Source organism: Schistocerca cancellata, chromosome 2 (assembly GCF_023864275.1).
Source record: "Schistocerca cancellata isolate TAMUIC-IGC-003103 chromosome 2, iqSchCanc2.1, whole genome shotgun sequence".
Classification (NCBI taxonomy): Eukaryota; Metazoa; Arthropoda; class Insecta; order Orthoptera; family Acrididae; genus Schistocerca; species Schistocerca cancellata.
This window is the reverse complement of record NC_064627.1, coordinates 812489605-812505150: the sequence shown is the minus strand read 5'-3', so window position 1 is coordinate 812505150 and position 15546 is coordinate 812489605. Positions and strand designations below refer to the sequence as shown.

Genomic DNA, 15546 nt, shown 5'->3' with positions numbered 1-15546 from the left:
TAAATTTTTGTAATTTTGACTGGTAAGAACTGATTTTTGACAAATAATTTTACTATGTCCTGCCACACTGCAGAAAAATACTGCAGTCGTAAAACATAAACGAGAGGGGAAAAAAATAAAATAAAATAAAACTTAAGTTGCAAATGAAATGCACCATTTAAGACAGTGAAACACAGTTCACACCCAAACATCTGTCAACAGCAAAACAGGTCAAAGGCAAGCAATTCTTCATAACAACAAACTGCTTCTGATGAGCATGACATCACAACTGTTCACATTAGGTTCGTTTCAACAGTTGCCAGCGGGCTCATGCGCATGCACAGTTGAGTCGCGTATGAGCAGTACCTTCTCCTGCTTCTGGTTACTTGAAGTGTGGCTGTTAATTGTATCAGCAGTAGCAACAAGCAGCCAGATGCTACCCAGAAAAATTTGTCTGGCACGCCCAGGCTGCCATATTCGTACATGTGCAGAGCAGTCTTGAGTTTTTACTTTTAGTGATTTTGCTGTTTCCGCTTAGTTTACAACTGTCATGTCAATTGAAAACTAAATAGAATCCTGTGGCTGCGAGCTGTCAAGTGAATTAAAATGCATTCACATAATTATATATGGCTGAAATATGTTACTAGTTTGTTTTCTGATTTTATTTTATTTTCACGTTTTTGGCAGTCAAGCATTAATCCCCTTGCAGAATAATGGAGATATTTCTGTTGATTTTCTAAAGAAATTTGCCTTTTGTTAATATTTTCCACAGAGGCAGTTAATTTATTTGGAACGAAGTGTTTCATCCCACACCATTGTCCAATTTCAACTGTTTGCTGAATTTCAAATGTACGTTTTCATCTTCTGGCGTGTATGGCATTATGTCATAATAAAGAACCAAACATGAGCTAATAGAGTACTGGTACTCCAAGAAAATTTGCACTCCGAAAACCACAGTGCGAAGCTTAATATCAGATTGGGACCTACATCTCTGTGAATCTGGACATTCAAATGTGCACTTTAAGCCAAATTATGTGTTTTAGTATGATTTACGGAAGTCTGATGCTGTTGGAGTATCATCTGATGTCCTGTTTCGTGTAGATGTAATGTAAGACCTCTTATTGCTATGTAAGATCTCTTAATGATATAAACATATTAACATATTGGCTTCCTATGTAATTGTAGTTGTGCCCATGCAGTACCGCCGGTTCCCTTGTGCTCTGACAGTTGGTGAAATGAATTCTAACAGATCGCCAGGCAGTTGGAAAATATTGCGAATGGTGATCTGAAAAGCATTACTTTCACAGTCAGTTTCATTTTGTGCGAGATGAATTATGTTTCGTGTGAGAATTTCCTTTGAATTTATTAAAACACAGACCATTTGACTCTCATTTAAAGGCTAACACTTTGAAGGCCAGCCACTTAAAAGTATCTCAAGACCAGACATTTACGTCATTATGCGTGATGTATCTTAAAGTGTAATACATGCAAAAAAGTCCAATATTATATTTGAAAGCTTAGCTTTTCTTGTAGATACACTATACACATTAATTTAAACCATTAACTTTTCCCATTTGCTTGTTCACACTTGTTAACAGTGATGTTGCTATTGGCCGACTACACCATGTGTTCTACGATTTGAAGATCTGCTATCATTGCTTGGCGATATCACGTGACGTGAACTATGACTGTCTTATAAAAGCGCATCGCAATCTCAATTTCAGTGCTACAGAAACTAATAAACTGTTTGATGTAAGAGGGAAAGTTTACTGTGGCTTTAACACTGAAAAAGTGTGCTTTTTCCTGGGAAAAAATGCATTGTTAACCGGGAAATCCGGGAATTTATTTTTCTCGGCCGCGTATACATCTGGAATGTAACAATATGCATGGCATCACACTGCCATTGTCCAAATCAGTACATTTTGTGAGTAGTCGGTAAGTTTTGTGCTGTTGTTACCATTTTCCAATGTTTGCAACCTATCAATTTGGCAGCAAGCAGTATCACATGTGGGTGGGGGTTCAGCATTGGTCCAGAAGTGAAAGTGCTTCTCAAGGTAGTGAGCCATTTCCCACATTCTACAAACTGCACATGAGCAGTGGGCCATAACTTCACACTCACACTGGAAACTTGTTTCTCTTTGTTATCCAAATCTAGTGGCAGTGAAATATCATTGTGCATGTGCGGAGAAAAAAAAAACCTTCACTTGCCTAAGTTATGAGGTCAACCTGAGGGGAGCAGAGTGTGGGTGAAAATATCCAAATGTAGACCCTGGGTAGAGTACATTGTGAGCAATTCTCTCTCCCTCCTGCAAATTTCTTCCATGGGCTGGGTTGAAACTAATCATGGGCTGCATCCGGCCTATGGGCTGTTGGTTGCCCATCTGTGCTATATGACAACAAAAACTACTAAAATTTATGCATTTTGAAATATCTCAAATGTGGTGTATTATTTAAGCTGAATATCTTCATAATACACAAGTGCAAATATGAAAACCAACAATTATTGCAACCAGTGTGGAGGCTACACACACTGTTTCTGTTAGCCAATCACAGAACACAATGTGACTTCACTAAATGTCACTTTTTACTCAAGTGAACCCATAAATGCCATGTATTGAACACACATGAAAAACATTAAACGTCGAAGTTCAGAACTGAAAACAAACAGCATTAAGAACAGTAACATACACACAGTAAAGATCTCTCCAAAATGTGCTGTTTTTAGTAAAATTTGTTGTGATGGTGTTGGGAAATGTTTTTTGTAGCAGCTGAATGTACTACCTGTAGATCTTACATTAACTTAGATTTTGGTATTGTTTAGTATTTTGTTATGAAAAGGAATGGAGATATAGTCCATGAACTAGTTAGAGTGCCTTGACACCTTAGTTCCAGTTGGTGCTTGGTGCTGCCTCAGTGTGGAAATCACAAGCAGTGCTTAGTGTAGATCCTGGTGGAAACGGTATCATCAGAGTGCGTTATGCTGTTAAATTGGGATATGTACTGGCCAGTATTTACCTCAGCTCAGTACAGCCGACAGATACACAAAACAGAACAGAAAATTTTTTATCCTAGCTTTCGGAACTTTGTTCCTTCATCAGGGAGGGGAGAGGACAAAAAAGGGGAAGAAGGAAAGTAGATTCAGTTACTCACAACCCAGGTTATGAAGCAACTGGGGAAAGGTAAACAGGGAGGGTAGCAAAGATGGAGGCATCCCTTTGCCCAAGCCATGAAAGTTCAGACAAAAACAGTCTGCTGGTAAAGTAATGGCATCTGTGATTTGGGTCTGAAAGGGGATACTATTTTTCAGATTTTTGCCTGCTAGTACAGTAATAAACATTGACAGGGTGGGAAAACACTTAAAAAGCTCGGAAGGTCAATTCAGAACCAGAGAAGAGGAATTTGAGCAACAGCATAAGTGCTGTCCCTTACAGTACCTTTCTACATGTCTGTCAAACCACCAGTTTTCTGCAAAACTTTGGTTGGAACATCGCCATCACCCATCATGCAATCCAGACTTGACACTGAGCTTTTACCACCTGTCTCCCAAGTGGTAGAAAGATTTGTCTTGATGGCAGTTCACCTCCAATAACGAGGTGAAGGATGATGTTAAAAAGTTCCTGAAGAACATGCCAGTGGGAGAGTATGATGTGGATACTGCTGTAGTGTCTACAAAAATGCTTCAACCAAAATATGGATTATGTAAAAAGTAAAGCATTCTTCAACCTAGCAAATGATTTAATTATCGTAGAACATAAACTGTTGTTTGTGTATCTCCCAAGTATATACCTTTGGGATTGCATTTGTATTAAGTTGATGAGGAACACATCTCTCATGTACTGGTGAGTGGTTGTCTTTCCTCACTTTTGTTTACTATAATCTAAATGTTTTTGGTTTCAGAACAAATCAAATGAGTCGCTATATGAAAAGAAGCCTCCACAGAAGAAATTTGTGAGTATGGCAGAAGCTATGTACAAATTTGAGAGAAGTACACCAGAGAGGTTCCATACAAGGCCTGTTATAGGTAATTAACAGCTATGTGTTTTTGACCAATTAAAATCATCTTGTGCAGTTTGGAATTGGCTTCATCAAATTGGTTTGTATTTAGGCTATTGGCTGAGTACCAGATGTTCCTAAGTTTTTTAGACTGTCATGTTACATATAACTGGAATGGTTACAAACGAAATGATCTCATGTGTGCCAAGAATCCTTTAACTCCAATATGCCAACAAAGTGTCACAATCAGAATTTGGAAGTTTATAGGTCATTTAGGTAGTACTCTTCGATCTCAAGCACACCTCACTTAGCATTAGCAAATCCTAACATAAATACTAATACTACACACTTTTCAGTAACTGGGTAGATATTAAGTTTAGTCACACGTAAAACCACCACCTGATGTTTTGATTTAAAATTAACTTCCAAAATGATGTAAAAATTGCTTATATTCGAAAGGTGTTTCATTCAGCTTATCACAAAATTCCATAAATGACGTCATTTATTTTCCTGCTGGCACAGTGTGCTGGTTAGAGTTGTTGCTGAAGGAGGTTATTGGCCAGAACCATTTCATCTACACTGAATGAGAGAAACTAGTTTCTAACAGCTGTATCCTCCTCATCGCCCACTGCCAAACTTTCATCTAGCTCTGCTTGGTTCGATACAAAAGCATCACACAGTTCCCTGCGTTAACCTGATATGCAGAAGTTATCATCTCAACAAAATTTTGAAATAGCATGCTTACTGCAATATCCGTGAGAGCATTCTGAGAAATCGCCATCTTCTAAACAATCTGATGCTGATTGACGCTGATGAGAGTTCAATAGTGTCTGAAGTTTCTAACATCTCTTCTTATTTCAGTGATTTATTAAAATGAAATGATCAAAGCTCATCATCAGACATTCAGTGGCATGCGTTGGTGTATACAGCATATGACAAAATACAAAGGCAAGGTGAATTAGTATAATGTTGCGAAAAAACACTATCTGAATAGGAATAAGTTAATTAGCTTGCTTCTTCTATGTAGTTTTCTTTAAATTCCATTTAGTTGTTAGCTCAGTATCCATTTTGAGTGGATCCTGGTTTTACAAGGAGAAATTCAGGATTTGCAGTTTATGTACTAAATCTGAAATGAAACGATGCAGAGCCTTTGTTTACATAATTTTATTATTTTCGTAAACACAACATGACACAACCCATCACGTAATAACGATCATAAACATTTCCAAATAAATATCTGCCTTCCCACATGGTGGCAACTAACAACTACGGGCATAGAACAGAATTGGGAATATAAGACGCAACATCAGAAATATTACCAGGAATGTACGTCTTTCAGTGCAAAGATGTTAAGATATTAAATTACACACCCAGAGACAATCACGTGATTAGTATAGTGATATCTATATTACCTGGATTTAGATGTCTGGTCTAGGAGTATGGAACTTCGACATGCCTGCAGATTCTTGTCATCTGCATAGTCTGCCATGTTGTAGTAAGGCAAAAAGATTTCAATCGGTCTGTATGTTATAAAGAATTAGTTATTTATTTCTAGCTTTGTATTTTGTACCAACAAGCCATGTAATAGGCTGATCTGGAAGTGGAATCGAAAAGTATTTTCATTTTGCGTTCTCATGGCATTTTGTGGCAGTCGTGATGTAATTAGGCAAGAAATGTAATATGAGCATCTTTGGTCGATATGATTAGACATTTGGAGTTAGACTTCCAGTTGATACAGAAATTAATTCGATTCAAAATTTACTTTACAAATTGTATCAAATTATCATCCAAAAAATTGTTTGCAAGCTTTCAGAACCAGTGGCTCCTTCTGGTAGAAGGGTTGAAGGGAAAGCAGCAATGTTGAAGGAAAAGGACTGGTGAGGTTGAGTAAAATGGATAGGGTGCGGAAGAGTCACCCAGAACCACTGGTCAGGGGAGACTTAAAAGATGGCATGAGAAGGTCTTTCCTTCTTGTCCAATCTGGTAGGTCTCCCCTGACCTGGGATTCTGAACAACTTTTCTGAACTTTACTCCTTTTTGTTAACCTCACCATTTGTTTTCCTTCAGTCCTCTTCCTTCCCTTTCAGCCACTGACTCCAAAAGCTTGAAAACTGTAATACCTTTTTATATGTATGTTCTCGTACTGGTGCTTGGTGAGTAGATTTTTTTTACCTATTCAATTACTTATATCTTCGAAAATTGGTTATTTTCGTTAAAAAATTACTACTTCTATTTGGAACATCTTTCCAGAATTTGAAAAAAAATCTGTTTGTCACCACTTATTTTTGTTTTCAGTTTGAAATAATTTCTCATTACTTAATTTTGTAATTTAATGTAAATGTAATGTAATGTAAATGAAACAATACTTGACTGTTTGTTTACTCATAAATAATAAGCCAAAACTTTGTGAACTATAAAGGAAAAGTGTCACTGATCAGTTCCTTTGCAGTTTCCATCACCACTGAAAATATTTCTGGGCAGTTATCCATTTTCAACTGTGATAAAATATAATATTCATCTTTCAGGGTTTACTTTGTTCAGTTTTGGTAAGAGGTTATGGTGGTATCTTGCACAAAAAAAGTGCAAGCCATTCAGTGTGCCAAAATATTCAGTCCCAAAATTCGGTGCTATTTCTCGGACGTTTCATCGTAATAAATTTCCATCTATGGATCAGAATCCTTACACTACTCATTTCATGAGCCCATTTTGTTAGAGGGTAATTTCAAATTTCTGGGGCCTACACAGCTTCAGTTAAGTGTGCAGCTTCTCACCTGTGACGTCTGAGTAATAAACTGTAAAATGGCCTGAGATAACAATGTATTTCAGGCAAGCTATTTGCTTCTTTATCAATGATAAACTGTGCAGTTCCTTCAGGTAAATTTGGAGCTGCCTGTCTGTCACTTGAACCTCAAACTGTTATCATAACTACATGGGAGGGGATGCAGCTTTGGATTTTATGTGAAGACTTCCGGAATCTTCTTGAACTCCGGGATACAGAATGTGTTACATGCTATAATATAAAAACAGATTTTTGTGGGACCTAATGTGACTCGTGGTGGTACAGTCAAGAAAATAAAGGACTTTAGATCTGCTTTTCAGAAACAATTAAACATTTTTTATGTAAAGCTTGAGAGTATTTATCCCTTAACAGTATGTTAGACCTTATTGTATTTTATAACAACGAAAACAGGCAATTTTGATATTATTATGTAAATGGATAGATAAAGATATAGCTAAAAACAAAGATGATGTGAGTTACCAAACGAAAGCACTGGCAGGTCGATAGACACACAAACATACACACAAAATTCAAGCTTTCGCAACCAACAGTTGCTTCATCAGGAAAGAGGGAAGGCGAGGGAAAGATGAAAGGATGTGGGTTTTAAGGGAGAGGGTAAGGAGTCATTCCAATCCCGGGAGCAGAAAGACTTACCTTAGGGGGAAAAAAGGACAGGTACACACACACACACCAGTGTATGTGCGGTTGGATATGGGTGTGTGTGTGTGTGTGCGCGAGTGTATACCTGTCCTTTTTTTTCCCCCTAAGGTAAGTCTTTCTGCTCCCGGGATTGGAATGACTCCTTACCCTCTCCCTCAAAACCCACATCCTTTCGTCTTTCCCTCTCCTTCCCTCTTTCCTGATGAAGCAACCGTTGGTTGCGAAAGCTTGAATTTTGTGTGTATGTTTGTGTTTGTTTGTGTGTCTATCGACCTCCCAGCGCTTTCGTTTGGTAAGTCACATCATCTTTGTTTTTAGATATATTTTTCCCACATGGAATGTTTCCCTCTATTATATGGATAGATAAAGAAATATACTTAACAAGTGGTGGCAGGGAATACACTTGCAAAAGGCTTTAATTTTTACAAGCTTTTGGAGCCAGTGGCTCCTTGTGGGAGACGAGTTGAAGGGGAAGGAAGAGGGGTGACGGAAAAGGACTGGAGAGGTTCAGGGCAAGGGGTACAGCTCAGAAAAGTCACCCAGAACCCGGGTCAGGGGAGACTTATGGGACAGGATGAGAAGGAAAGACAACCTCATGAATCCATGGAGCCTGCATGTCAATAGGGGACTGTTCAAATTGGTGGAGGCTCTGTAATGGTGCAGATGGAATGATGTGGGAAACCCTGATACATCTAGATATGACTCTTGACAGGTGACATGTACGTAAGCATCCTGTCTGATCACCTGCATCCATTCATGTCCATTGTGCATTCCGATGGACTTGAGCAATTCCAGCAAGACAATGCGACACCCCACACATCCGATTAAACACTTCCACTGGCCATCAACCCCCCCCCCCCCCCCCCCCCCCCCTCCCCCAGACGTGAACATTATTGACCATATCTGGTACGCCTTGTAACATGCTGTTCAGAAGAGATCCCCACCCCCTTGTACTTTCACGAATTTATGGACAGCCCTGCAGGATTCGTGGTGCCAATTCCGTCCAGCACTACTTCAGATGTTTGTCAGGTCCACGCCACATCGTGTTGTGGCACTTGCGCGTGCTCGTGGGGGCCCTTCATTATATTAGGCAGGTGTATCAGTTTCTTTGGCTTCAGTGTAGTTTGCTTTATAACATGTTGTATTGCCTCAGCCAGCTTGGATGCTGATATTGTAATGGAACACTAAGTGGTGGGATATTATGTATCAGTATTACCCCTAAGGTACATTACTCAGTTTCATTCCTTCATTGTAATGTATATTTCTTCATTTTGTCATACATTTTATTCTTATGCCACAGATTATATGTCATGAGACATTAAAAATAAAGAAAAAAATTTGTAACAAAGACAAGTGTACCGTCATTAATTAAGGAAACAATGCAGTTGTAACTAAACAAACAGCAGATCTTTTTTTTTTTTTTCCTGCTCACCTTTGTCTAGTTATAATCTTGAACACTGCACAGAATACCAAAATTGAGAGGACTCGGGGGATAACAGATTGTAGTCCATATGCCATCAGTTCAGATATCTGTACAAATATTGGCTGGAATGGATAACTGCATAGTTAATCTGAAAGTGTGTAGGCCTCTTTACATCACTGAGCATGAATGTTCACCCGTTTGCTGCAGAAGGTCCATGAGTGTCGGCATTCAGGAAAGGCTATAACTACACAGAACTTTCACAGTGTAGAATTAAAAACTTTGCCAAATAACACGATGTGATAAGTGTGTGGACCAAAATTTGAACCTGGGATCTTTGCCTTTGATGAGCAAGTGCTTTACTGACTGACCTATCGAAGCAAGGTTTGAGATTTGCCCTCATAGCTTTACTTATTGTAATACCTCGTCTCCTACCTTCCAAACTTCACAGAAGTCCTTCAAGGTACTTCTGTAAAGTTTGGCAGGACATAATACATGAGCTTTCTTTTGACATTTTACATTGTAAAAACAGATCAGCAGTGCAGCTTCAGTACTGACAGTCTGACGCATAATAGTATTCATACTAGATTCTTTGGTGTGTGGCATTTCAGTTGTCTAGACCCCTTTTAAAACAGATGTCTGAATGTAGTATTTAACCTAAAAAAAGGCTTCACTTTCACATGTATGTGATAGCAACTCTCTCTCTCTCTCTCCCCCCCCCCCCCTCTCTCTCTCTCTCTCTCTCTCTCTCTCTCTCTCTCTCTCTCTCCCCCCCTCCCCCTCCCCCCCCCTCTCCTCCACCTCTGCCTCCCCCTGCCCCTGCCCTGCCCTGCCCCGCCCCTCCCCCCCACACACACCCCTTACATGTTCAGTTATTAGTTGAGTTAATATATCTAGGATGTAAGCCATGTATTCTCCCCACCTTTCATAACACCAACTGACACGTCATCAATGTGAGGTCCATCCGAACTTAGCAACAACTTGATCAGTTCCTGGTTAACTTGCCTGATCACTTCGTTCACTTTGCCACTGCAAAACTTCTGCAAACCCCAAATGTGTTTGATGATGATGCTGCATCTATCTTCACCAAGGCTCTTTGATGTGTTTCCTATATTCTTGGCCAATCTGTTGCCTGCTCCAACTATCATTATAACACATTGCTTTTGGTGTCCTGCTGTTTCAGTATTTGATGAAAAATTATTCTTGGTGTTAAGATTTCCAAAACCAGTAATATTTTAATTCTTTCATTGTAATTTTTTTCTGTGCTCTTTGTGTATCTTCCTGTACAGTGTTGCGAGTCTGATAAATTCATTATTGTCTTTTACAGATGGTTCACAGAGGTGGCAAGGTAGCCAGATAAAGCCATCTTACAAGAAATTACGCTGTACTGTGCCACAGTCACCTAACTTCACTTCCCATTTACGTGTCAGACCAGTAACTTACCCATCAAAAGAGGAACGGGAGGAAGCTGAATTGCAGCAAATGCAAAAGTAAGTTACTGAAATAACAATCTTTTAATACTGCATTAAGACAGCATGTTGTTAACATTAATTTTAATGCTTCAGGTACATCTTCAAGGCAGCACCATTGAAAGCAGACATCTTAAAGGAACCACAATTACTTAAGAAAGTTGAGCCGAAACCAGTGACGAAGCCTAGTCCATTTAACTTGACTGAAGTAAAGAAGTTGGTAAGTTCTGTTATCGAAAAGTTGAAACTAATTTCTAAAATGGAAATTCAGCATTGTCAGAAAGTTAATGCAGAGCTGTATCTCAATATTGATTTAGGCTTCATCTTGCCAATGAATTTTTTTTCCATACCACTGCATAGTAATAATTAAATTCTTTTTCCAGTATTAATGACTGAATATCAGAAATAGCAGATCTTTACAGAATAAATCTGTCCATCACTATCAAAACCTTGCAATAATACAATGATGTTGACCACCTGCTCAGAGAATGCGTGTGAATCAGATTCTTTATGGCTAAATATGTATCACTTTTATTTACTGAACTTAATTAATTAATGTATGTCTGCCTGTATGTTTCTATATTCTTCTTCTTGATCTGAGTTGAATATGAGCTAGTAGTTACTCAGATATCTGAATGTAAAGTGTCATCCCTACTTATGTTAAGTGTACAGTCACATTAGCCTTAAACTTCTGTTGTTTTTACTGTTGTCTTAAAACCTCAAGGATGGCTACATCAGTACCTCTCTCCACTTCAAACTTACCAATCACCAGCAATTCCTCCTCTTTGAAGCTGCCACCATTCTTATCAATAAGTTCCTTCCAGCCACCTGTGGCCATCACACCTGCAGTGTGATGACCAAGCCCTCTCTGAATATACCAAGGGTCTCACTGAGGCCATCATAGACCAGAATTACCTTCCCAACATTGTAAAGAAACAGATCAGCTGTGCCTTGTCTCTCCAGTCACTACTACCTCCCATGTACCCATCATCCAGCTACAAAATAGCATTTCCCCCATGATTCAGTACCACTCAGGACTGGAGCAACTGAATCTCATTCTCTGCCAGGATTTAGACTACCTGTCCTTTTCCCCTGTAATGAGGAATATTCTCCTGACAGCTTCCACAGTAGTATTCTGCCAGCCATTGAACCTACTCAGTATCCTCATCCATTCCAGCTCCATATCATTGTAATAGACATAGATGCAAGAACTGTCACATACATACTCCCAACACCACATACTTCAGTCAGGTCACAAGCATCACCTACCCCATCAAAGGCAGGACTACTTGTGAAAGCAGTCATGCAGTCTACAAACAAAGCTGTAACCACTGTGCTACTTTCTATGTGGCCATGATGACTAACAAACCGTCTGTCTGCATGAAAGGCCTCCAACAAACTGTGGCCGAGAGACAGGTGGACGACCGAGTTGCTGAACATGCTGCCCAACAGGACGTGCTTCGTTCAGTGACTGCTTCACAGTCTGTGCCATCAAGGTGGTCCTTACCAACACCAGCTTTCCTGATTTGCACAGATGGGAACTCTCCTTGCAATGTATCTTACATTCCTGTAACCCTCCTTGGCTTCAGTTGTTGCTCATCCCTGTCCTTCACCTACCTATCCACTTCCCTGCTCCCACTCCAGCATGACACTGCCTTCTGTCCCACCGACACCCACTAGTCTCCTCCTCCTCCTCCTCCTCCTCCTCCTCCTCCTCCTCACTTTTCTCCATTTCTGCTTCCCTTCAAACCACACTCCCCCACAGTGTCTAGCAGTCCTATCCTGTCCCCAACATGTCACTGCATGCTCCCACCCATCTGTACCCCGCTATCCCTCACTCTCCCTGTCCCAGCCACCTCCTTACCCCAACACCCATTGATTGCTTCTCGTATCAGGTGCATTTACTGTATGCAGTCCAGCCTCAGTGCCCAGAGTGAGTGGCCATGTGTTTGTGAGCTGTTCTTGTATGAATGTGTGTATGTGCTTTCTATCTTAGAAGAAGGTCTTGTGGCTAAAAGATCAAATGGATAGTGCTCTTTTTGGTGTGCTTGTGTACGACTTAACATCTCCTCTATTTCGTGAGTAGCAGTCTGTCCTTTCCAACTACAGTGGGAGACACTAGAGCACCTGCTCTATAGTCCTGGTATCATCCCATGTGATTATCATGCCTTCAGACCCTTAAAAGCTTTGAAGGAATGAATTTTCATGTTGAAAGAGGATGTGTAGCAGGCAGTTACTGACTTTTTCAAGCTGCAGGACACAGTGTTTTACCAACCTTCAACTTGATACACCAATGGAATGATTGCCTTAATGGTCAGTGATTTTGTCTCATTGGCATACCGAATCTGGATTATACTTCCTTCAAATGGAAACTTTTTTATTGCTCCTTATAGTATTATTTTTCCCTAAGCTATAATTTCACGTAACACTTAATTCTTTTTTATGCTATTAAGTTCCATTACCTTGTAGGCAAGGATCTGTCTAATGGTCCCTGGTTGCAATGATGTGCTGTGTTCTTAGTGGCATAAGACAGAACTATGTGCTGTATAACTGTGTATGTAGTTGAAGAATGGAAAGTCGAGGATGGAATAAAGACAGTATTATGAAAATGATAATTGGTACTCATTATATAGCAGATATGCTGAGTCGCAGAGAGGGACAACAAAAAGACTGTCAAAGAAGAAGGCTTTCGGCCAAAAAGGCCTTCATCAGAATTACAGGCACACACATGTCTGGCCTTGGCAGCCAGGGACAGGTCGTGCATGCTTTCGTTGTCTAGTTCCGATGAAGGCCTGTTTGGCTGAAAGCTTACTTGTGTGATATTTGTTTTGCTATGCCTGTCTGTGACTCGGCACCTCTGCTATATGATGAGTAGCAACTATTCTTTTCATAATATTGTGTATATAGTTGTAAGGCACCAGACGATCGAGTAGGTAAAAAGACGAAGGCTAGTAGAAATCCTTGGGTAACAGAAGAAATATTGAATTTAATTGATGAAAGGAGAAAACATAAAAATGCAGTAAATGAAGCAGGCAAAAAGGCATACAAGCGTCTCAAAAATGAGATAGACAGGAAATGCAAAATGGCTAAGCAGGGATGGCTAGAGTACAAATGTAAGGATGTAGAGGCTTATTTCACTAGGGGTGAGATAGATACTGCCTACAGGAAAATTAAAGAGAACTTTGGAGAAAAGAGAGCCACTTGTATGAATATCAAGGGCTCAGATGGAAACCCAGTTCTAAGCAAAGAAGGGAAAGCAGAAAGGCGGAAGGAGTATATAGAGGGACTATACAAGAGCGATGTTCTTGAGGACAATATTATGGAAATGGAAGAGGATGTAGATGAAGATGAAATGGGAGATACGATACTGCGTGAAGAGTTTGACAGAGCGCTGAAAGACCTGAGTCGAAACAAGGCCCTGGGAGTAGACAACATTCCATTGGAACTACTGACTGCCTTGGGAGAGCCAGTCCTGACAAAACTCTACCATCTGGTGAGCAAGATGTATGAGACAGGTGAAATATCATCAGACTTCAAGAAGAATATAATTATTCCAATCTCAAAGAAAGCAGGTGTTGACAGATGTGAAAATTATTGAACTATCAGCCATGGCTGCAAAATACTGGCACGAATTCTTTACAGGTGAATGGAAAAACTGGTAGAAGCCGTCCTCGGGGAAGATTAGTTTGGCTTCCGTAGAAATGTTGGAACACGTGAGGCAATACTGACCTTACAACTTATCTTAGAAGATAGAGTAAGGAAAGGCAAACCTACGTTTCTAGCATTTGTAGATTTAGAGAAAGCTTTTGACAATGTTGACTGGAATACTCTTTCAAATTCTGTAGGTAGCAGGGGTAAAATACAGGGAGCGAAAGGCTATTTACAATTTGTACAGAAACCAGATGGCAGTTATAAGACTCGAGGGACATGAAAGGAAGCAGTGGTTGGCAAGGGAGTGAGGCAGGGTTGTAGCCTCTCCCCGATGTTATTCAATCTGTATATTGAGCAAGCAGTGAAGGAAACAAAAGAAAAATTCGGAGTAGGTATTAAAATCCATGGAGAAGAAATAAAAACTTTGAGGTTCACCGATGACATTGTAATTCTGTCAGAGACAGCAAAGGACTATGAAGAGCAGCTGAACGGAATGGACAGCGTCTTGAAAGGAGGATATGAACATCAACAAAAGCAAAACGCGGATAATGGAATGTAGTCGAACTAAGTCGGGTGGTGCTGAGGGAATTAGATTAGGAAATGAGACACTTATAGTAGTAAAGGAGTTTTGCTATTTGGGGAGCAAAGTAACTGATTATGGTCGAAGTAGAGAGGATATAAAGTGTAGACTGGCATTGGCAAGGAAAGCGTTTCTGAAGAAGAAACGTCGAGTATAGATTTAAATGTCAGGAAGTCATTTCTGAAAGTATTTGTATAGAGTGTAGCCATGTATGGAAGTGAAACATGGACAATAAATAGTTTGGACAAGAAGAGAATACAAGCCTTTGAAATGTGGTGCTACAGAAAAATGCTGAAGATTAGATGGGTAGATCACATCACTAATGAGGAGCTATTGAATAGAAGAGTTTCTGGCACAGCTTGACAAGAAGGAGGGACCGGTTGGTAGGACATGTTCTGAGGCATTAAAGGATCACAAATTTAGCATTGGAGGGCAGCGTGGAGGATAAAAATCGTAGAGGGAGACCAAGAGATGAATATAGTAAGCAGATTCAGGAGGATGTAGGTTGCAGTAAGTACTGGGAGATGATGAAGCTTGCACAGGATAGAGTAGCATGGAGAGCTGCATCAAACCAATCTCAGGACTGAAGACCACAACAACAACAACAGCAGCAGCAGTTGTTTTAATTTTGACATGCTGATGCATGTCTTCTAGTCTTGTTATACACATGCCAGTTCCTGAGAAAGAGTATGCTTATTGCATATTTTGAAAAAATGCAATGATCTCTCTCTTGAGATCTGAAGATGGTAACATTGGTTGCCGAAACAGGTTATTGAGAATAAAGGTTATTAATAGCGATCTTGGCAAAGAAACTTACTTTCTCAGTCCTGTTGAACGAATGGAATGCAGTGATGCAGAAATTACGCCTGACACCATGTCTTATGAGAAATGTACCAAAATAGGTCTATTCTGACAAGTAAACTTGCAATATTGTGAAACGTCTTGACAGATGAAAATTGTGTGCCAGACCAAGACTCAAATATTGGGATCTTTGGCTTTCCTGGGAGAATGCTCT

General features: G+C 39.8%; 1 protein-coding gene across 2 annotated transcripts in view; it reads left to right on the top strand.

The window, feature by feature from the left end:
- LOC126162692 (targeting protein for Xklp2-like) overlaps positions 1-15546 on the top strand; it is a 121012-nt gene that overhangs the window by 19681 nt on the left and 85785 nt on the right. For both annotated transcript variants that reach the window (XM_049919346.1, XM_049919345.1), the window contains exons 4-6: positions 3877-4000; positions 10159-10321; positions 10397-10520. In XM_049919346.1, coding sequence (XP_049775303.1) covers positions 3877-4000; positions 10159-10321; positions 10397-10520 — 411 coding nt within the window. The remainder of the gene's footprint in view (positions 1-3876; positions 4001-10158; positions 10322-10396; positions 10521-15546) is intronic.